This window comes from Tachypleus tridentatus, chromosome 13 (genome assembly GCF_004210375.1).
Source record: "Tachypleus tridentatus isolate NWPU-2018 chromosome 13, ASM421037v1, whole genome shotgun sequence".
NCBI classification, from domain to species: domain Eukaryota; kingdom Metazoa; phylum Arthropoda; class Merostomata; order Xiphosura; family Limulidae; genus Tachypleus; species Tachypleus tridentatus.
In genome coordinates, this window is record NC_134837.1 from 216,806,097 (window position 1) to 216,831,202 (window position 25,106).

General features: G+C 35.6%; 1 protein-coding gene across 1 annotated transcript in view; it reads right to left on the bottom strand.

Annotated features, from left to right (window-relative positions):
• Nucleotides 1-7,251: 7,251 nt before the first annotated feature.
• LOC143239064 (uncharacterized) overlaps nt 7,252-25,106 on the bottom strand; it is a 44,819-nt gene continuing 26,964 nt past the window's right edge. The window contains exons 5-8 of the mRNA XM_076479855.1: nt 14,838-14,873; nt 12,990-13,135; nt 12,350-12,435; nt 7,252-11,340 (exon numbers count right to left, since the gene is read on the bottom strand). Coding sequence (XP_076335970.1) covers nt 11,283-11,340; nt 12,350-12,435; nt 12,990-13,135; nt 14,838-14,873 — 326 coding nt within the window. The 3' untranslated portion in view covers nt 7,252-11,282. The remainder of the gene's footprint in view (nt 11,341-12,349; nt 12,436-12,989; nt 13,136-14,837; nt 14,874-25,106) is intronic.

The following is a 25,106-nucleotide window of genomic DNA, read 5'->3' on the forward strand; positions in this document are numbered from 1 at the left end:
CGTAAATATTGCTACTTTATGAGATTTAAAAGGAATCGTATCTGAAAAAAATATTGCTACATTGGGGCGTTATAATGTTACGGTCAATCCCACTATTCGTTGGTAAAAGAGTAGCCCAAGAGTCGGGGTAGGTGGTGAAAACTAGCTGCCTTCCCTCTAGTCTTACACTGCTAAATTAGGGACGGCTAGCGCAGATAGCTCTCGAGTAGCTTTGCGCGAAATTCAAAACAAACAAACAAACATTGCTACATACGTAGATCACGTCTATGTTTTTTGTAATGGTACTGCAAATTTCAGATTTATTTTCTGCGTTATGTTACGCAAAAGTTGCGTTGTCTAGTTTCGAACCTGATGTGTTCATACAGTCTCACACTATTTATTATTCAAGCAAGACAAGTTTATGCGAGTTTAAATTAATTTCTCTTTTAAAACACTAAACATGATAAATCACAAACAAATACCTGAGTAATTTTAATATAATTATATATAACTAAAAGAGCCTTTAGCCGTCCGTGCTTGGTTTCTACATCCTTTAAATCCAAGAGCTTTAAACGTCCCTGCCTGATATTATAAATCCAAGGTATTTAGACGTCCCAGCTTGATGCCGTCAATTCAAGGGCTTTAGACATTCTTATCTGATACCATTAACCCGAGGACTTGAGACATCCTTACTTGATACCGTAAATCCAATGGCTTTATAATATTTTACCTGATGCAGAAAATCCAAGAGCTTTAATATTTTTTTGCTGGATGCCGTAAATTCAATAATTTTAGATATCTTTGCTTAATGCTGTAAATCCAAAAGCTTTAGCCTTCCTTGTTTGATGTTGTAAATCTAAAACTTATGACATCTTTGCTTAATGTCTTAAATCCAAGATAGTGTCACTGGACACCGAAGAACACGTAGTTTTTCCAGGGCAAGTCCCTGTTATTAATAACTATTTATTGTGTACGATTTTAACGTTGTATTCGTTTTAACTGTAAATAAACTCAAATGATATTATTGGTGTTTTATATTACAATTTACCCTATAAGAATAAAATAAATAAAGTTATAAGTTTTTTATAAAGCATCAAATTTTAAAATCTTCGTGATTTGGAAGTATCCTTACTAGTGCATAGCAAGATAAGGGAGTACAAACGACTGAAAGGCGAGGAACCAGAACTAGGAATATACAAATAACAAGTCTATAACCATACTTGGTTTGGTTTTGTTTTTTTTTATATTCGCACAAAACTACACGAGGGCTATCTGCGATAGCCGTCCCTAAGTTAGCAGTGTAAGACTACAGGGAAGGCAGCTAGTCATCACTACCCACAGCCAACTCTTGGGCTACTCTCTTATCAACGAACAGTGAGATTGAACATCACATTATAATGCCCCCACGCAGGGGCGTAAATCCTGGGGGATGGGGTATAAACCCCCTAAATTTTAGGTGGGGATATGGTGCATACAATCATCCCCCCCTACAGTTTGATCTGTTGAATTGTTTTATTGCATTACAGGCCTACAAATTGTGTGTTTGTTCTTACCAATCGAATTACATAATTAGGCCTAGATGTAGGCTTTTTCAGTAGCCGAAATGTACATCTTTAATATAGGCGTGCTTCTAAGCTTTTCGATCTAAGCGATAGTTCGTAAGTATCAGTCAGTAGGCCTAAGTATACATGCAAGGCTTGCAAGAACTATCACAGAACCTACCTACGTCTTGTACGTAGTGTTAGACTGAGTAAAATTTTCATCACAACAGATTGAACAGAGCATGAAATTCGAAAATATTACTCCCAAGCGTAAACTCCTGTGATCTAGATCTAGCAGGCCATTTGTAGCTTGTAGCTGCATCAATCTTATGTGTATATTGTGCGGTTTTCCTACGCCATTTGTTCTTATGCATGTCTAGCCGGTTTTATTGTCGAACGCCTTACTTTCCTTAGCTGTTGAAGTCGCTGACCATAGTGTACGTTTAGTGTACAGTTAACAACAGGTTCGGGCCGCTCGGATACAGACGCGCCCTACATCACCCCCCTCCGCTCCCCTTAGTCTGAGCCTCGATTTTACAACAGAGCTCATTAGACCTGTGTTTGTGGCCCTCATTAATCCATGAAATTTCAGATTATCACCGCCCTCAAATATAGTGCTGGTGCTTTATGGTAAAAGAATAATATATACTCTTATCATAGATAGTAAAAATATTGTATTTTCTTGTATAATTAGAACACAAAAGGAGCGATTTCAACGGCCTGAAGCCTCTACTCGAATTGTATTGCTAGATTTTGTTTAGGTGTTTTTATTGAATAGATGTGCTTATACACATTATATCACAACGTGTTTACCTTTTGATGAGCTTTAACAGGAATATAATATATTTGTGATTGTTTAAGCATTTTTCGAGAAACTTGCAATTACTTGTATTGTAATTAGCACACATTATTGTCCCAGCGATGCCCAGGCGGTCAGTCGGCCCGGTAGTCACTGTGAGGTTCGCGCGTTCGACTTAAATACATTGTACAATTCAGTCCTACTTCAATTCTATTCTATCTTCGTTCGTTGTACGTTAGAGTTTTTTAATAAAGACTGTATTTTAGCCTGTTGAGTTATCCAGGAAAGATATTCCAATTATGACAAGCAAGCGTCTGAAACTTTCCGATATTAGACAGTTCTGCAAACCAGTTACTAGTACTACAAGTTATAATGCAGATGCAGATAATCCAACAACCTCAAGCAAGGAATAGAAACTTGTCATACAGAAGAAATACCATGTTCATCAGAGGACGAGTCTGAAAATGCTTGTGCAACTATTGCACATCATGAACCACCAGATAGTTGTGAAACAAGTTTGTGCAGTAATAAAAAATCTGACATTCTACAGATACAGTGTGGAAAGCCATATCATCCATACGCACAACTAATACCACGACAGAAAGCAAAATCTCAAAATATCAACTTCCAGGACAAGTGGTTTGATGAGTTCCCATGGCTGCACTTCGACAATCAGACTCAAAACCTCATATGCTTTCATTGTGCCAAGGGGGAAAATAGAGGCCTTTTTACAGGGAAATTGGAGAGGCCAGTGGAATATACCTTCATATCCACCGGTTGTTGCAACTGGAAAAAGGCAAAACAGAAATTCAACGAACACCAATCCTCCTCTCAGCACAGATTCGCTATAACTCCAGAAGGTTCACTTGATGCAACTCCAGTGACTGTCCAGCTACATGATGGAAAAAAGAAGCAGCAGGAAGAATACAAAAGAATTCTAGCTAAAATATTCAGAAGTTTACGTTTTTTACTGTGTCAAGGTTTAGCATTACGTGGACATACTGATACGGAGGGGAACTTCCTGCAGTTAATGAAGCTCCTGGAAGAGGAAGATCCTGAGTTGACGGCCTACTTGTCAAAGAAAACCACATTCACATCATTCCAGGCTCAGAGTGAAATAATGGAGATGTTCAGCCATCAAATACTGAGGAACATAGCACACGAAGTGCAGCAAAGTAAAATCTTTGCATTAATGGTTGATGGCACTCAAGATGTTACAGGTGCCGAACAGGAAGCAATATGTGTACGATACGTAGATGAGAACCTTGACGTCCATGAGACATTTCTTGGTTTCCAATACAACTGGTGAAACAATATCCTCGACTATACTTGATGCACTGACTGGACTCAATTTACCACTGTCAGGATAAAGAGCACAAACTTATGATGGAGCCGCTAACATGAGTGATGCGTACATGGATGCCAGGCAAAAATAAAAGAGAAGTAATCGTCAGCTTTGTTTTTTTCACTGCGGAGCACACAAGGCTAATTTAATAATGCAACATTCAGTTGAAGCTTGTGAATGTGTTCGAGATTCTATCCAGTGGATACATGAACTTGGTGTCTTGTTTCATAGGTCAGGCAAATACAAGACAATCTTTGAAAATATTGTATCGTCAGAGAGCCACAATGGTCCAGTTAAATACATCCGCCCACTGTGTCCAACACGCTGGTTGACATTGTTGATTCTTTGTCTGAATTAGCAAATGAAAAATCAGATGTAGCACTGAAAGCACGAGGTCTGCTGGACAGATTTGACAAAGGAAAGACAGTTTTAGGATTGTTGATGGCTCAGCATCCATTAGCTGCATTAGAGGAACTAAACCGTGCATTCCAAGCAAAATCAGCGACAGTATCTGGCATGATTGAAGCATCTGCAATGACAGTTGAGCAATTGCGGGTATTGCGAACAGAGGAGAATTACAACAAGATATTTGATGAAGCTGAGAAAAAGGTAACTTCCCTAGATCTGGTGCCTGTTGAACTACCACGCATTCGCAGATCCCCCAGAAGGGTCACAGGTGATGGTTCAGCACACCATTCTGCAACAGCTTGAGATTACTACAAAATCCAATATTTTGAATTTGTGGACGCAGTCATAGAACATCTGACCACTAAATTCAATGCAGACAACAATGACTTGAGGCAATATCTGGCACTTGAGAACATGATCACATCTGGCAAGATTGACAACTCGGTTATAAACTTCCATCCAGACATCTCTGCACAACGGCTCGAGTTTCAGTTGCCCATGTTCAAAGGAACAACAAAAGTAGTATCTCTGAAAGGTGCGAAGGATGCTTACTGTAAAATGCATGAAACAAGCCAGCAGATGTTTAGTGAAGTGTTTCTTCTCATGAAAATTTTGTTTGTATGCCCAGTATCCAGCTGCGAATGTGAACGCAGCTTTTCCTCATTAAGACGGTTGAAGACGTGGTTAAGGTCAACTTTGTCTCAGTGCCGCCTCATGAGGTCGACAAGATAAATAAAGAAAAGCTTATGAAAGAATTCATAAACAGATCATCACAAAGAAGGTCTACGTTTGGGAACTTGTAGACTAAAGGACTAAATGAATCTTACTTCAATGAAAAGTATGAATAATTATGTGCTACATTGTATTGATGTGTAATTCTCAATAGTTAGCAAAGATATTTTAATTATTTTTATCAAACGAAATGAACAGTTTTTTAGTAGATATAAACTTATCAAGGGTAATTATTAATTTTATTAATGTTTGAAAACGTAATTCATGCAGTGAAAGTTATTAGTAACCTTGTCAAGTGTAATGACCATCTTTTATATTGCGCAATGTGCAGGAATAAATTAATGTGGCAGTTAATTTGTGACACATTCTATTAACATTTTGGAAACTGTTCACAACACTTCACTTATACAAATCTACATGGAAACTTTGAAGTATCGTGGCAACAATATTACTCTGTGACTGCATGTTTACAGCTTTCAGGTTCACGTAATCAGAGATTACCAATTTGCAAATTGAACAGTCCACATAAGTGGTTGCAAAAATCATCCCCCCAATCGGGTGTAAAAAAATCTACGCCTTTGCCCCCACGGCTGAAAGGGCGAGTCTATTTGGTGTGACGGGGATTTGAATTCGCGACCCTCGGAATACGAGTCGAGTGTCTTAATTACATCGCCGAGCCTAGCCGCACTTGGAAAAATTATGCTCGCATCTCACATTAAAAGTATTTTTTCTTCCACAGCTTTCAGCCTATATAATACTATTTTTACAACTTAGTAATTCAATGTGTCGTTGTATCCCATTCACTTAATTAATGACAAGTTTGATATTTTTATTACTAGAATTTCGTCAGTTTTTAATGATAGGTCGAGACGAATGTGCAATTTCTATATCGTTGGGTCACGCCATGAAAAAGTTTGAGAATTACGAGAAAAAAGGCAACTAGTTAACGCACCCACCGCCCACTCCTGGAATACAATAATTTAATGGAATATTGGGATTTTGCACTATCACTTTTATACACACCCACTGCCCCAAAATGTGGAAAGCGAGTTCGTTTTTTTTTTTTCATGGCGGCAACAAGCGTGAACGATGGAACTTCGATACACAGCCCGAACCACTGATACTGAGCCAGACTCGACCATACAGTTGGAGATGTGAATATACACACCAGCCAACAACAAATATCATGTTTATCTCTGTTTCACTTTATGTAAGTGTTGGATTATGTTTATTATTGTTTTACTTTGTGGTTTGTTTCGAATTTCGCAAAAAGTTACTTGAGGGCTATCTGCCCCTAATTTAGCAGTGTAAGACTAGAGGGAAGGCAGCTAGTCATCACTACCCACCGCCAACTCTTGGGCTACTCTCTTACCAACTTATAACGGGATTGACCATCACATTGTGGCCCGGCATGGCCAAGCGCGTTAAGGCGTGCGACTCGTAATCTGAGGGTCGCGGGTTCGCATCCGCGTCGCGCCAAACATGCTCGCCCTCCCAGCCGTGGGGGCGTTATAATGTGACGGTCAATCCCACTATTCGTTGGTAAAAGAGTAGCCCAAGAGTTGGCGGTGGGTGGTGATGACTAGCTGCCTTCCCTATAGTCTTACACTGCTAAATTAGGGACGGCTAGCACAGATAGCCCTCGAGTAGCTTTGTGTGAAATTCCAAAACAAACAAACAAGACCATCACATTATAACACTCCCATGGTTGAAAGGGCAAGCATGTTTGGTGTGACGGGGATTCAAACCCGTGACCCTCAGATTACAAGTTGAGTGCCTTCACCACCTGGCCATGCCAGGCCTTTACTTTATGTAAGTGTTGCATAATTTTATGTCTAAACAACAGCCAACAGAACAATATCATGTTTACATTATTTCACTTTATGTAAGTGTTGCATGGTTTTATGCCTAAACAACAGTCAACAGAACAATACCATGTTTACATTGTTTCACTTTATGTAAGTGTTGCATGGTTTTATGCCTAAACAACAGCCAACAGAACAATACCATGTTTACATTATTTCACTTTATGTAAGTGTTGCATGGTTTTATACCTAAACAACAGCCAACAGAACAATACCATGTTTACATTGTTTCACTTTATGTAAGTGCTGCATGGTTTTATGCCTATATAACAGGCAGCAGATTAATGTCAAGTGAGGATACAGAACAGGATGTTTATGGCTGGAATATACCATAAGAGTGCTTGTCTATGGTCATTATATGTATATACCATAAGGAAACATGTCTATGATTGATATATACCATAAGGGGACATATTTATGGACACTGTATATATACTATAAGGGAAGATGTCTATGCTTTACATGTCTGGAACAATTACACTCTGTAAATGACTATTCCTCACAATCTAATGATCTTACCTGTTTTCAGATTTAAGATACATAGTATTTTGTTACAAAACTTCTAATAAACACAATAAATAGTTTAGGTGTTAAAATTTCTAATTTTTATTAATTTTCATATGATACAATAAATACCCATTTGTTCCTTTTTAAATTTGAAATATTGGTCAAAATTGCAAGAACTGAGCTATACACTTCTAACACATAACTTGAACTTTCGCTTCAGATGAACAAAACTAATACTATAATAAAATTCTCACTATTCTGTACTATTCAGGTGACTCCTCTAATTCAGTTACAACGTGGAGAATCATGGAATTCATGAAGGAATGTTTATTTTTGGTGGGCAAGTCGAACAGTTCTTTAGTTACAAAGATCAAACTTGCACTGAAACTCAATCAAACAGAACAGAATACAATAAACAGTTACACAAGTTTTCAAACTAATTATACCTCCTGACTACCATTAGCTTTTGAAATCTCTACTAGGAGCTGTTTTCTACATAAAAATATATTACACATTTACTATTTTCATTATCTTAGTTGTTATTTTTGTGAGATGTTAAAAGTTCAACATGATTATGAAAATTTACTAGCTGCAAACATGACCAAATAAGAGAAATTTCAGGAAAATTTGACAAAGTGTTTCTGAGATAGTGGGAGACAAGAAACATTACAAACCTCAGAAAATGAAATACAAACCTCTGAATGTTGTCACAAAAAATAATATGTTCTAACAATAAAGATTCACGAGATGATATACAGAAATGCTGTTTGATTAAATTCACTTAAAATACAGAAATGGTACAAAAAATAATATGTTCTGACAGTAAAGATTCACAATATATTATATTGAAATGCTGTTTGATATAATGCACTTAAAATACAGTAATGGTACAAAAATAATATATTCTGATAGTAAAGATTCACAATATATTATATTGAAATGCTGTTTGATATAATGCACTTAAAATACAGTAATGGTACAAAAAATAATATGTTCTGACAGTAAAGATTCACAATATATTATATTGAAATGCTGTTTGATATAATGCACTTAAAATACAGTAATGGTACAAAAAATATGTTCTGACAGTAAAGATTCACAATATATTATATTGAAATGCTGTTTGATTAAATTCACTTAAAATACAGAAATGGTACAAAAAATAATATGTTCTGATAGTAAAGATTCACAAGATATTATATTGAAATGCTGTTTGATATAATGCACTTAAAGTACAGTAATGGTACAAAAATAATATATTCTGAAAGTAAAGATTCACAAGATATTATATTGAAATGCTGTTTGATATAATGCACTTAAAGTACAGTAATGGTACAAAACATATGTTCTGACAGTAAAAGTGGTGTTTGATATAAGGCACTTAAAGTGCAGTAATTGTACAAAAAATTGGATGGTTTATTGGTAAAAACTTAGATGTTTTTCTATAATTTTGATATACCCACTAAATAATAAATATTGTAGTGAAATGACAGTAACATTCATATTATGTGTGATATGAGTAAAGACTGGAAAAAACAGAGAAAAAAACAATTGTACAGTTAGGCATTTTGAGCTACAACCGAATTATCCACCCAAACTTCCAAGCAAAGTTAATTTATCATTTATAAGAGAATAATCCAATATTCCACATTTTTCTTGAAATGCAAAATTCATCGTTTATAAAATTTGACAATTAAAAAAAAATTATCTCGGTTATTCCAGTAAATGTTGGTGATAAATCAATACTGACTGGCTAATATTTCACTGTCAAATCTTCGTGAGATACTTGTTTCCAATCTGGATGATACAGTACTGTGTTGAGAGAGAATGTATCTTTCTTGTTGAATTTTATGCAAAGTTATTTGAGGGTTTTGGGCTAACTGTTTCAACTGGTACAAAAGCAGCAAGTCAACAAGACCCATTCTTCCCCCCCCTCCGATAACTGTTGGGCTACTGTTTATTAATTACCATAACATTATAATGTTGCCATGGCTGAAAGGGCGAGCATACTCAGTAATGAGACTCTCCGTTATGGAGTAGGATGTCTTGGGTCACAACTTGATTTGAACTGTAATTCATTTCTCGGATACGTTTTCTTTATTTATTTGTTTCTGTTAAGCACAAAGCTACACAATAGGTTATTTGTGCTGTGCACACCATGAGTAATGAAACTTTGTTTTTAGCGTTAGAAGTCGTTAGACGTGCCGCTGAGCCACCAGAGGGCTTTATCTATTGTAATTTATACACTGAGAAAACTATTACAGCTCCAAAAAACTCTCGAGTTGCATAAAAATTATTTGAAGTTTAGGGTTAATTGTAAACTATTTTTACACAGAAGTCTAAGTAACGCTGGCTCTACTGTATTTAAAAACAAAAGACCTCCCATGATGTTGACTGACTGCGTGTTGCTACTCGGGTTCAAAACCAGTCAATCAACATTACATATCACTCACTTCAATGATGAAATATTGTTCCATAACGTGTTCCGTTCTCAATAACAGAGAATAAAAGACAACTAAAGAATTACACGTGTCAACGATCTTTTATACTACTTGCAACTAGGTAGTGCAAATTCTCTTGTCGACTGATTAATAAGTTACACAATGTTATTATACGAACAATATATTTATTACCAATCTCAAAGAACACTTTCGCTAAGTAAAAAAGTCGGGAGGCAAAAGACTGTTGAATTGGGCATATAAATTTACTTAAAAATCACATAATATTACATTAAAATGTTAATTTTGGGGTTAAAAAAAACCTCGTGTGAGGACGAACTGTAACGGAGTACAGCACGTTTGATCGTAGTTGACACATTTTACACAGATATGCTATAGAAACGAAAACACACTGATCATAATTCGAACATTTTACGCACGTATGCTACAAAAACGAAAGTCACAGAATAACATGGTATCGTAATCTGATTTGCTGTAATAGAATATTTCTAATGTCACTGTTGTGAACCAAAATGTGAGCAGTGGGACAATGGTAAGGTTATGTATTTACAATGCTAAAATCCAGGGTCCGAGTCTTCTCGGTGATCATAGAATAAAGTTTAATATGAGTTTTCTCTAAAATAAACAATGATATAATCGTGTGCCGGATAAGACCTCTTCGTGACTAACGTTTTGAGTATAATATAAACAGATAAATGAGGTGATAGAGCTCATAACAGTTTCACCTGACTCATTAACAAAATATACTGATAAAATGAGCATTAACTAACAACAAAAATAATACTGATAAAACTAACACCAGAGGTCCAATGATGTAAACACTTTTAAAATCCTTGGTCGATAAAAATGTCACGATAAATGACCCTCCCCCCATAGTCACTAGTTCGGGGAATTATGAGTAATACTAACCACAGGCCAAAATAAAATGAAAGTCTTTAAAGATGTTTATCTCAAAGCTAGTCATGCAACTAGTTTGTTTTGAATTTTGCGCAAAGCTACATGAGGACTGTTCGCGGTATCTGTCCATAATTTCTTAGTGAAGGACTAGAGGGAAGGTAACTGGTCATCACCACCCACGCCAACTCCTGGGCTACTCTTTTACCCTTGAATAATGGGATTGACCGAAACATTATACCGTCCCCACGGCTGAAAGGGCGAGCATCTTTGGTGGTACGGGAATTCCCGTAATCCGCAGATGACACGCAGCTAAACTGCTCTTAAAAACAATGTAAAGATTCGTTGTAAATGTGACACAAAACAAAAAGGCCATAATAAAAATATATTTATAATTTAAAATGTGTCAGTAGTAAAGAAAAGTGAATACTGTTTTATTAGAAAGAACTTAAACTGAGTGACCTTATTTTTAAACCTTGCATCTTGAAAAATTATTTATTATTCAGCAAAATTTCTAAATATATTATCACCCGTGCCATCTAGTGATACTTATATATACCACACACATACCCCCTGTAACTTAGCAACTCTGAAACAAACGAAATAACACCACTAAACTTCTCTTCTATTTATGAATGGACAAACTTCAGTCTTTGGTACAATATTTTGTTCTATACTGAAAAGAAAAAGCTATAAATAATTTGTCTTGCATTCACATCACAAAGAATAATATTGTACTTGGTGAGATGGGAGTTAAGAACGAAATCCATAGGCGCTGTCTGAATCAGAGTCACCTTTGTCAGTGTTGATGCTGTTAAAACAAACAAACAAACAAACATTAAATATAGAATATACGTCAGAGTAGAATGTCTAACAATGTTAACAACGTTATGAGAAGGCCTAACAACGTGACGTAGTGTTTGATCGGTTTAATACAGTATGAAATCAACAACATAAACCACAATTTTTTGGGGCGAGCTATTCTTTTGGAATTTAGTACATATTATTCAATAGGCGTACAAATAGTTAGAGGTCTGAAATCGAACATGAAGTGTTGTCATAACGACTTGGAAGATGCAAAACATGAGAACCTATACCACAACGGTACAATGCGTTAGAGGGCGCTCATTTTCAGTTCTGCAAAGTCGTCATTAAAGAGCTTTCAATAAAGTTTCTTTTTATTGTTTGCTGTCAAGTCAGTGCCAGATATTGGCGAAACAAGTGGTTGTAGAAGGCACGTTAAGAAAAGCTTAAGCTAAGCTTTGTTCTAGAGCAAATCTACACTTAGTCCACCGTGAAGAATGGAACCTCTGATTTTAGAGATGTGAATCCTTCAAGCTACTGCTGATCTACCGGGATGTGTTAAACTTTTTAAATTTCTAATTAAATCACCTTTGTTAATGTGGTCATCGCTCAATAAAGTAGTTCCCTTTCGCTACTAATAATTCGTTTCATTCTGCCATTACGCTTGCTAGTCCACTTGACGTAACAAGGCTTAACGCTTGTGTAAAAAACTTTTCTATGTATATATATACAATAATATGCAATACAACAAAACAAACCGATTCTGCTAAATAAGGGTATTCATAAACCTCGAAAAGGCAGGTTATGTGTAAAATGAAAGCTCCCCAGAAAAGAGGAAAACTTATTTTAAAATTTCGACAAATCACATACATATGTATCTCTCCAACCTCAAGACGCTTATTTTTTCAAAATTTTCTCGCAAAGCTACACGAGACTATCTACTCATAATGGTTCTTAATTTTCAATTGACAGACATATAAAACTTGAGCTACGAAAGGGATAGTTTTCATTATTACCCATAAAATTCGGCACTGGTAATTTTTTTGGATTTCTTCTTCTTCATCGGTCCTAATTTTGGAGGTGGCATCACTTGTCGTTCAAGCTTTGTTGGAGACACATACACAAAATAATAAACAAATAAAATCATTATTACTAACTGACAAGCATGTATAACTACGTTTTGATTGTGAAATTATACACAAAATAATTTAACAAATACAATGAAAAAATATACGAGAAAAATGAAAGTGGATAAGGTTTAATTTTATTGCATTTATTTGATGTAAAAAAGTTTGGTTTGTTTTTTTGAATTTCGCTCAAAGCTACGTTAGGCTAGCTGCCCTAGCCGTCCCTAATGTAGCAGTGTAAGGTTAGAGAGAAGGCAACTAGTCATCACCACTCACTGCCAACTGTTGGGCTACTCTTTCACCAACGAATGGTGGGATTGACCGTCACATTATACCGCCCCCACAGCTGAAAGGACGAGCATGAAAAAAAGTGTTAATATTAGTTGTAGATGTACTATAAATAGGAAAAATGTACATCACTGAGTTAATTAAAAACATTAAATTAGTCGTTAAAATATTATAATATTGAAATATCACTGTAGAAGTAACCGTGAGAGGTTAGGTTTAAGTTAATAATTTACTGACTTACCAACTCTGAGAGGTTGTCGGCTGAGCCCCAACTTTTCAACCTTACCATCCCTCGACCGCCTGTTAGTGCTGCTGCCGTTTTCTTCACACGACTGTTGAGAGAACCGATCCGCATGAAGCTCAGTTCCTTGTCGGACATTTTGCACACTACCAATAAGGTATAACATAAGCACAAAGGAAACCACAAAGATACTAAGATACAATTGTATCTTAGTAACTAATACTAATGACAGTATGGTATGGTTATCTACACGACTCAAATAATGATATTCACGGATCTGTTTTGTACGTAACATCGTGTAATGATTTTTACGGCGTGTTGAATACATAATGTTTTGTGTTTAAATACAGCAGTTTAATTGCTGTAAGATGGATGGAAAACAAATACTTGAAAATAAAGTTAATTTTTAAATTAACAGACCAGAATTATCCAAATAAACAGGTGTTGTAATAAAACCAAGGAACTAATATAACCTGGTAATGAGAAACGTAGAACAGAGGGCTACACAAACATAGAACCGTAAGTCAACTAATGTAACTTAATAAATAGACATATGAAGCACCAAACTGAATCACGTGACTATTTACATAGTAGACCCCCCGCTAGTACAGCGGTATGTCTCCGGATTTACGACGCTAAAATCAGAGGTTCGATTCCCCTCGGTGGGCTGAGCAGATAGCCCGCGGTGGCTTTGCTATAAGAAAACAAACAAATTTACATAGTAATAGAATATATGAAGCACCGAACTGAATCACGTTACTATTTATACAGTAATAGAATGTAAAAGTCCAACATTTACGAGATAGTCCAAAAGAGGTCGAACTGAATAGTTATGTTGGAAGATGATTGTTAATGTAACCAAGTACGGAAAAAAATAACAAGGGTTAGGATAACTCATAACTTATATTAAAGTTTATCAACTTCCTGGTTTGTTTTTTCACTTGACAAAAGGTAAAGCTAAACCCCTCTTCATAAATGTGCTGGTTTCTAGTATTACAATAAATAAATATAAAGTAATTTGTTAATCTGAAACCGAACCAGAATTAATCATGACGCATCTAGGGAAATCAGAGAAAACAACCAACTTACTTCGGTGTGATAAAAAGTGTTTACACATAGATGTGTTAATTTCAATAGCATGATCGTATGTAGCCAATCAGAACGATGTTTCATAAACTCTAGTCATGTAGAGTGAAACTGACACAAGTGGACTAATAAAACATATTACGTTTGTTTGAAGACACGTTTTAATGTGTTAGATACCGCTTTGTGGTGTGTGTTTAAAACTCGGTTATAGCAATTAACCTGAAATTACAGCTCACCTCCCTAAAGATTTCAACGTTGCTAGTTTTCTAGTGTAAGCGAGTTACTAATTATAAAAAATAACCATGACATTATAATATTGTTACTGAGACTGCGAGGTTTCAAACGTTTCACAAATTTAGTTGTGCAATATGAACATTAAATCCAAAGTTTCATTTCAGGCCTGAAAGACAATCGTTCATTCACGTAGTTCATTAGGACGAGTTTCGGGAGAGTAATTTGAAGTTCGATTGTTGCAAGCGAGTGTAAAAACGAGCCCTAAAGTGTTGTAATAAGTTATGAGCAAAGAACAATGCTTATCTACAGCGTAAGTTGATTCATTTGTTTGTTAAAATGACTGTGATGACACACCTCACAGAATAACTGGAAGCTTACATTGACTTGTGGTGTTCATAGATTTGTTTCGATACATCTTACCTTCTGTGAAATACCATGTATACCTAAATGAGAAAAGTCAGTGTAGTGAGTGCAGATTAAGATATGATTTTTGATGTACTACGTATATATATATGTATATGGTCTTACCATTGTGTTTAGTATTCTGCTGATGATGTACACTAGCTGTGGAAAGAGAAACAGAATGTTAAGTTACCACACTGTTCATAAAACAAACAGGCGGAAAGTATTTTCTATTGAAATAACCCTGAAAAAAAATCAAAATATATACAGTATAATGTTAAATAAAATCATTTGCAACTCTTGAACGTTCAACGAAGTTTATCTTTCTAACATAACCAACCGACAATCTTCTACTTGAAAACTCTTTTAAAAGTAAAGTATTTCTTCCTATTTTAAACTTTCCAAACCATACTTACTTTTACCTGGAAAATGTAATAACGTTATCGATTTTTGTTCTTCTAAAATTTCAAGGACAGTATAAGTCATTAAGGGTATTTAATTATTTTCAGAACACTGTGTGAACTTTTCAAAATACAGACGTCACGAATTTAATTTCTGGTTCTTGTGACTCTAAACTATCTCAATGAAAAAATCATAATCTGCATTTCCGGTTTTGATAAATTTACCTAAACTTTATTAACATTTTATTTCTAGTTGTGGTAACTCGATCTAAATTTTATTAAAATATAAAAGTCATGACCTGTATTTCTGGTTCTGGAAACCCTATGTAAACATTATCAAAATATGGAAGCCATGAGTATATTTCTGGTTCCGATAACTCTATCAAAGCATTATAAAAATACAAAAGTCATGACTTGTATTTCCGGTTCTGGTGAGCACCAAACATTTGGTATATTTGACAAAACAATAAAATGCATTTTTATTTTATAATCCAACATAACAATCATACAAAACTAGTATTTATATAAATAAAAAAACGACGAACATAAATTTAAATTGTTACTTAGTATCATGGTTACTTACTTGTGTGTGGAAACACAATAAAACTACACTTTCATCTATAATGTCGAGTTTTGAGAATTTTAAACTAAAACTAATAATTCAGTAAAGACAAGGTTTTATTATTAAGTTCTGCGATCATTGTTCTGGTCGGGGAACGTACGATAATGCTTTAATTAATATACACATATGTATATTACCTTTAACATTTAAGGTATGTTTGCTCTTGTATTTTCGCATAACATTTCTAATTTTTAAGTGTTAGACTAGAGATAGATAACTAGTTAATAGCACCCACTATTCCGTCTTGGGCTGACGGAATAGTGGGATTCAACGATCACTCGCCCGGCATAGCCAGGTGGGTTAAGGCGTTCGACTCATAATCTGAGGGTCGCGGGTTCGAATCCCGGTCGCACCAAACATGCTCGCCCTTTCAGCCATGGGGGCGTTACAATGTGACGGTCAGTCCCACTATTCGTTGGTAAAAGAGTAGCCCAAGAGTTGGCGGTGGGTAGTGGTGACTAGCTGCCTTCCCTCTAGTCTTACACTGCTAAATTAGGGACGGCTAGCGCAGATAGCCCTGGAGTAGCTTTGCGCGAAATTCAAAACAAACAATGAACGGTCACTCTCAGAGCCATTCTACGGCCCCAGAGTGCGAAACGTGTTTTGCAATAATGGTACGCGAACCATAAAACGTGTTCATAACTTGAAGTACAGTAAACAAAATCGCAAGAAATATCAGTTACTCTGTCTAACAAAATCAGCTTCTAACGCATAAAATATCCATTGTAAAGAACAACCACGTGTCATCATCCTATAGTGAGAATGTTAATAACCTCCGTAAGACTACATTCATATTTCAGGAAAGCAGCCATCTTCTAATACCGCTACTGTATTATGAGACATTAGTAACAGAATAAATAGTTCTACGCTCTTTCCCTCTCTGTAAGTGAAAAGGTTACTACTAGCTTCTAAACAAGAGACACGTGCATCGCCTTAAGGGAATAAATATTTCATACATTACTGAGTCATAGATTTAAACCATCAAACAAACAAAAAATTGTACACGTGCTTACGATATACGAACTGTACACGTGTTACCTTTACTGGTCTGCCTGACCGCAATATATCATCACTGTAAAAACAAAAGTAAAATCACGATGAGATACTCCAAATATATCGTTGACTTTCGAATTTGAAGACAATGTTAATTTAACGAACCGAACTAATGGATGCTTGCAATTTGAAAACTCGTGCACCGTTGTTCATACGGTGAGTCATTCAGCTAGTAATTAAAATACATATAAATTTGTTGTTGTGTTTTTAATTGTTTTAAAGTAAGCAGTGGTTGGATATTCGTTGCTTCAATGCTTGGGACAATTTAATAGAATATGGAGTATTATGAGATAAAGCATCATATCCTTCCTAAAATAATACACGCATTTTCTTTTATTTACTAAGGTGCGTTATAAATACTCTAGCGTTGATGGAGGGAAGTGCGGAGGGAATAAATAATTAACTATAGTGTAAGCTGGTTTATGACGTCTTTCATTGCTATTATTTTTCTAGTTGGTGAGTAATGCTCTACACCATGGAGATGTTAACCCCAATCTCCAACTGACCACCTCGGCAGAGCTCGGGGACCGTGTATTTGACAGGTGGTATCCAATAAAATATTGAAGACCCTAGCGTTATTCCTGCTCAGTGGCTGGGTGCTAATGGTCGTCAATTTTCTCTGATAATGTACTCGTTTACTCTTGCTGTGGCTAATGTGTTTCCAGTAAAGTAAAACTAGAGAACATTAGCAGCAGAAATTCGTGGCGGGCTTTTTTCCTTCTTCTCCCTCAGCTTTAACTATCGCATATTGGGTCTTTATATAGTGTGTTGTAACACTGTAACCCCAGGGACTGCCAGCATCACTTTTGAAAAATATAATTCATAAACCCCACTAGACTCCCCGTTGTTCATTTTTCAACAAATTCAAATTTTTTACACATATTTAGCTAGTGAGTCAGTACTATTAAAGCTCATTACACCTCGCGGTATTACTTTGACATGTCCTTTGGGCGGTGCTGCCCTCTTTCGGCATAAATATACATTATTACTAAATAGAACTAAAGTCTATCTATTGCCCTCCTCAGAGTGATTTCAACAATAAACGATCACATGTATTACACATACATATTTAAAAATCTTTTATATGAATCGGAAGCAACAATTTACAAAAACAAAGTAAAACATGAAAAAACGAAGACGTACTTTGAAAAACAACTTTACTGAACTTACTAACTTCGTTTTTATACTCCACATTATTCATAAAAAGCATAACTATTTATTTTACTTAATGTAAATTACGGCTACAATTACACAAAATTTGTTGAAAACACGTTTCTTACTGGTAATAGTAATTTGCGCCATCTTGGTGGAATTTGATGTATAAGAACTAGAACATGATTCAACTAAAAATGTTTGACACTTTTATCTTTTCAGTTAAGCAGAACTATATGTTATCTCTACAATTAACTAAAGTTCAAATTACTAGATTTGTAACTGTGTTCAATGAGTTATACTGAGTTACACCTCAACCCTATAATATGTATTACAATTTCCTAAAAGGAGTAATTCACAAACGAGAGTTAATGACTATATTTTCTGCTGTAGTGTGCGTGTGTTTCTTATAGCAAAGCTAGAACGGGCTATCTGCTGTGTCCACCAGAGGGAATCAAACCCCTGGATTTAGCGTTGTAAATCCAAAGACTTACCGCCTCCTCAGCCGGGAACTTCTGCTATTGTTCAGTTATTGAATAATAAAATCGTTGACTTTCGCCTACCAATAATTTATTTATAGGAACATTGTGTTAATATCTTAATTTCGTCTCCTAAATTGTTAAAAGAAAATCCATACCTTAAATTTTTTCAAGGTTCAATTTTAATTGAGGTTATATATTGACAAAATAGCCCCATAATCCCCCATCTCAATGTTATTTTTCACATAAATTAATTGGGAGAATTACATCACAAAAACAGTATAAAGGTAAGCCACACCAATGGCATACCATAAACAATCAGTAACTTAACAGATTTACAGAAGACACTGGCACAACTTATGTCACTACCAACTATTGTACACATGGAAAACTGGCAACCTGAGAATAACGGTCAAAGTGAATATAAACGTTTAAGAAACGCGTGATCACGGAACACTGAACGCAGACAGGTTTGAGTTGTAAGATTGCTTTGGTTGTTTTGAATTTCGCGCAAAGCTAAACTAGGGCTATCTGCGCTAGCCGTCCCTAATTTAGCAGTGTTGTTTTGGGCTACTCCTTTACCAACGAATAGTGGGATTGACCGTACCATTATAACACCCCACGGCTGAAAGGGCGAGCATGTTTGGCGCGACAGGGATTCGAACCCGCAACCCTTGGATTACGAGTCGAGTGCCTTATCCGCTGGCCATGCAAGGCCGGAGGGGTGAGGGAAGGACAGTTGCACCGTCTAAACATTAATTATTCTTCTTCTTTTAGTAGTAATGTTAATTGGCTGTGATTATGGGAGTTACTAATATTATTATACAGGAAAAACGAAGTTGAAATTTTAACGTTTTTTTGCTTCTACTTTTCTTATAACGCACGGAATCCTCCCTGGTTATAACAGTTGAGGTATAAACCGTGATACGTCATTAACAGTTCATGTATTTTGTATACATTAGGATTTAGCCCCTCGTCCCTACGAAGCTTCTGAAATGGCGCCACTGTTTTTAGTTTTAAATATGGAGCATGAATAAGTTTAAATGTTACTGTATGTAATATTTATAGAGTTTTAACTATATTGTCGTTAAAACATAACCTACGACTTCAGTATGTTGTTATTTATGAAGTTTCTAAGTCCTTTTAACTCATCATATGGCAACCTAAGTGTGTTAATACTGTGGGATTACGCTAGATTTATTATTTGATATTATACAGTGGTCCAACTTGCACATTGTAAATCAAGATACTTTTTTTTTTTTACACTCTGATAGCGTCATTCTTAACACGTGATTACATTAAAACGTCATGATATCTACGTGGTAAACATGCAGCGCCCTCTAAACTAATTTATCACTTTGTTCAGATGAACATTTTATGGAATGAGATTAACCATCGGGTCAAAGACACCTGTGGTTCAGGCATAGCAGTCAATGATTTTAAATTGTCAATTAGAAAGAAGGCAAACAAATGGTAGTATCCGCCGCCTGAATCGACTATCTATTCAATCGAACAGCGAAACTGCGTCTTTTATAACGCGCTCATAGCTAAAAGTGCGAAGCACACTTGGTAGCACTATGTCTCGCACCTAGGACCCTTCGATCTTCAGTCTGGTACGCTAATTACAACACTACACTAAGGCTTCACTTATCAGTTACCCTTATCGAAAAAAAATTCTTATAACAGGTTTTTATTAAAACAGAAAAGCATGCTACTGTTTTAACACTAAATGACAAAATGATGTAGTTTTATCGAAATTATTATTTTATAAAACCTAATCAGTTACTTTTTTTCTCATGTAAACATATCTATTCCATATAAACCAGATGTTATTGAACAGTGTATCTACTTAAGGTATTAGCACCAGTCTAAAATGTATTATACTTTCTGTATCTCATAATGGCTGGTATGAGTATTAACATATTTAGTGATAAGCAGAGAATAACGTTTCGACTTTCTTAAGTCATCTTCAGGTTTAAAAAACGAAGTGTGGAACTGTTTTGTTTGTTTTTGAATTTCGCGCAAAGCTACACTAGGGCTATCTGCGCTAGCCATCCCCAATTTAGCAGTGTAAGACTAGAGGGAAGGCAGCTGGTCATCATCACCCACCGCCAACTCTTTTACCAACGAATAGTGGGATTGACCGTCACATTATAACGCATTCACGGCTGAAAGGACGAGTATGTTTGGTGTGACGGGGATTCGAGGTCACGACCCCAGATTAGGTGCCTGAGTGCTTTAGCCATCTGGCTATGCAGGGTCTAAGTGTGGAACTATTATTATGAAAAAAAAAGAGAAAAAGACAGTATCAATAATTGATTTGTAATTAGAAATCGTTTATTTATATTTGTCAAACGAATAAAGAAATATACGAGTTTAATATTACTGGGCATTCTTATATTCTTTAAACTGTATCTATCTTTATTTGACGAATAAAGTTGCGACAATTTGCAATTTTAATTTTTATTTGTTTATTTATTTTTTGCAATTTATCAGAATCTGAAGCTTTCAATTCTAGCAGCGTAGGCAGTCATGAAATTATGGTTTTCTTCGAGATAAGCTACATAGTGAGTTATTTTAGCGACTTAAAGATCCAATCTCTTCGTCTGGATCTCACGCACCAAACAAATAAACCTGCCTGTTAATATTACGTAAACACCGACTCCAAGCACATTAGACGTGAACACATATTATACAATATTTGCTGAATTGCAGATCCATGTTTTGTGAATCATGATAAAATAATAAAAACTACAATGTGGTTAATAAAAAGTAACTCAAAGCTAACGTTTAGCCCTCTGTTTACCAGCTCAAGTAGAGATTTTGATTTTTCTTTTACTTCTAACGTATTGCCACGTAATCTTAGGCAGTATGCTTGTGAAATAATGCAATACCTTAAATCAGATCGTCTACTATTTAATGTCTTATACCCCAACCCACCGAAATAGATGTTGTACTGTTTATACCCCCACTAAACCAACTCTAAATAAATTCGAATTTAAAAGTACTGACGTTGAATACCAGCGTATTTCAGAAAACAACACAAAATTTCTTGATCGTGCAGCTACACATGTACAAACACGTCATTAAACAGCACTTTGTGACCTAAGCAATCACCATCTAGTCATTGTTTCTTTCGACCCTCCACGATAACGACAATGATGGCACATTCAAGAGTTCTCTGTTCTCGGCACACAACGTTCTCGAAAGGCATCCACTGTCATAACACGGAACAGAAGAACAAACGAATTCACGTCTCCAGCCGGTAATCTCGGCGCCGAGGGTCTCACACTTCCTTGCCACTCGATTCAAATGCAAACTACTAACTACAGTGTTTGTCAGCCGGAGTGATGGACGAGCAGATCGAGTTGCACTACACACAAACACAGTCTCCCGGGTCTTCAGAAATCGGTGAATCGGGTTACTGTTTAAATCCGCATCATCATTAGCACGCCTGTTGAAACAGACTTTTGCTTGATTATACTAAGGTTACAAAAACAGGTCGAACGTTCGCCATATTGGGTCGGATACAGGACTTGTTTATCTCTACACTATTGTTTTTCTGTTAGTGATAATTAAAGTATTTTACGAACGTAGAAAAGTTTGAAACCACTGTTTGCCCTTATGTATATATATATACGTATACACTAAATAAATGTGTCGGTAAACGAATAGTTTGATTTCTCCTTTCTTATTATTTTGAATATTTTAATATATTTGCTAATTAACTTTTAAATGACTATGATAATTAGTAATGTTATTTTATTACAAGTTAATTCATTTGTGTTAACCAATATTTCAATGGAGACTTTATGCCTTAAACCGAAACGAGATATCTCCGTTGAATTTTAATAAATTACTAAATGGCGCTTATATGCATCGAAGCTCATATCACGTGACACAAACTTTCGTTACGTTTTGAATATAGTTATTTTACACGAAATCGACGTCACGAGTACAAAAATATTTATCAAAAATTACCACTAGATGGCAATAATAAAAATTGAAACGTAATGATTAAATTGTTTTCTATACTGCAGTTTGTAACACTTGTTAATTACAAAAAATACTATTAACGTTTAATAAACTTCAATTTATTTATTATACTTGTTCATTAAGAAATCGTTTTTGTACATCTACACGTAATAAATATGAATAATGGGATTAATAACAAAAGATAACGAAAGATTTGTTAAAACTTGATACAGAACTTCGTCTAAGATTATTAAACGTTTTTATATACGGTACTTCTGAAGGTTTGGTTTGTTTCGAATTTCGCGTAAAAGCTACACAAGGGCTACCTGCACTAGCCATCTATAATTTTGCAGTGTAAGACTATAGGGAAGGCAGCTAGTCATCACCACCCACCGCCAACTCTTGGGCTATTCTTCTACCAACGCATAGTGGAATTGATCGTAACAATGGTGTGGCGGGGATTCGAACCCGCGACCCTCTGAGTAGGAGTCGAGTGCCTTAACCATATGGCTATGCCGGACCTACGTACTTCGGAAGGTATGTTGTTACAATTATTATTAGTTATCGTTTGAATATTACAAACAGTTAAAAATGTTAGAGTTCAATAATTTTCACAACGTTTCATAAACAAATATCTATTTCGACAATATGAATTTCTGAAAAATAAATGTGTGGAGAAATCAAACACTGATTTTTATAGTCTGGTTTCATAGTTTAGGGCTTCTTGATCATTCGCTATGAGATTTGGAAATCGATGGATAAATCTATGAATGGATTTTGTCGTCTGATTTCATAATTTGGGGCTCTAGATCGTTCGCTATTACATTTTGAAACCGATGGATAAACCCATCACTAGATTTTTAGTCTGATTTCATATTTCGAGGCTTATAGATCGTTCGGTATTAGCCTTGACGCTCGGTTGGATAAATCCACCACTGAATTTTATAGTCTGATCTCAAATTTTGAAACTTCTAGCTGATCCTTCGGTAAGGTAAGTCTGATGTTGAAGAAAGAACTCAGTATTAAGATTATTGGCGTTCCAAAAATTTTTCAATAGAAGATTAGTTTTTTTGAGTACCCTCTAAAATGTTGATACTTCTACTAAATATCACGTGGTTTTACTATAAAGGTGAAAGGGAGGTGGCAAAAAGTCAAAAGGCTATGAAAGTTTTCTTTTAAAAATATAACACTACACACCCACCCACACATATGCATAATGTTAAGAAAACTTTGTAATCTAGTTTAATAGATCAAACATCTCGTGGAAACCCAAAACACAACTTTTCTGTTGTTTTCAATGCTCTGATTCTATTTCACTATTATGCAAGGTAAACAACAACAACAATAAACCGTGAATGCAGTGGTTTAAATAACAAAATAGTTCAGTTGAGTTTGTGACACTTGTTTACTGTAAACTATCCTGTGTTTGTTAGATAATGTTGATTCCTCCAAATAATTGTTTTATATACACGCTAACCCTAACAAGCCCATAAGAGATTTCCATCACGTCTTCTGTGACTATATCCCCCACAGGTTAGAATGTGGTTAATAATGCTAAGCCAGTTAAGAGAAAGAGAGGGTTAAATAGAGATTTAGTAATAACAATGATAAAGTACAGGTTTCCAATATTAATATTTCAGGCAAAAGAAAGCAAAATTAACCTCTGACGAAAACCATGCAGGATGTTGTTATCCGATTCGAAAATTAGAACGAAATAAAAACACGTAAAACATTTAAACAAAGAATATTTATTTTCGGATACATTACCAAATATAAAAGAAATAAATCACAGAAAAATATGTAGAAGGGCTTCTGCACATGCGTGTACAGTTTCTTTTGGACTGGAAAAAACGACATGATGGAATTTCTTAATACAGCAGGTAAACCAACGGTTGTGACCTACAGTTGTGAGAAACATGAGCAGAAACAGTTCTGGTTACCAAAACACTTTGATGAGACATTCCTAACCTGTTGTGTGAGGCATCCAAATCCACACATGCCTTACATGCTGGAAAGAGGGGTGGAGACCATGCGCGAAATTCTGTGCACATAACCTTGTATAAATAATTTAATGGCTTCAATAATGCAACAGCAACAGTTTATTCTACCTAAGATGCCGCTAGATGGCGCTGTGACAATAAGTTGAAATGATCATATCAAAATAAAACTGGTGTACTACAGTCTAAAATATTTCACAACACGGGTGACAGAGATAAGTCCTGGTTTTTTTAAAAATACAATTTGACTATTATGTATATAATAAGTAACATGAGCATGTTACCAAGTTCGGGTCCACTTTCTAAAGACCATATTAGATGCGACATTAACAAACCATGTCAATTAACTGGCAAGTTCAGACTCATTCATGCGCGCAAGAATGTAGTCAGTAAATACTATTGTGGTTACTGCGACCTTAAAAAGCGTATGTTACACCTACATTATGTCAAGAAATGTTATAACGTAAACCTAAACTACCATGTATCTGATGGTGGAAAGAAGAAATGAGTTACAAATCTCATTCTGGACTGTTCCATTTAAGACATGACATCGAATGTTAGCACAATTCTAGACGGTCATATTTTACACTGAGATACGTCATAAGAAATTAGCGTGAACACAAGTTGTCAAATTTTACATTGTTTCTATCTCTTACTAAAAATATGTCAGAAAAGGCGTTGGGGTAGTCCTGGTGTGTCACATCTCTCACTGAAGA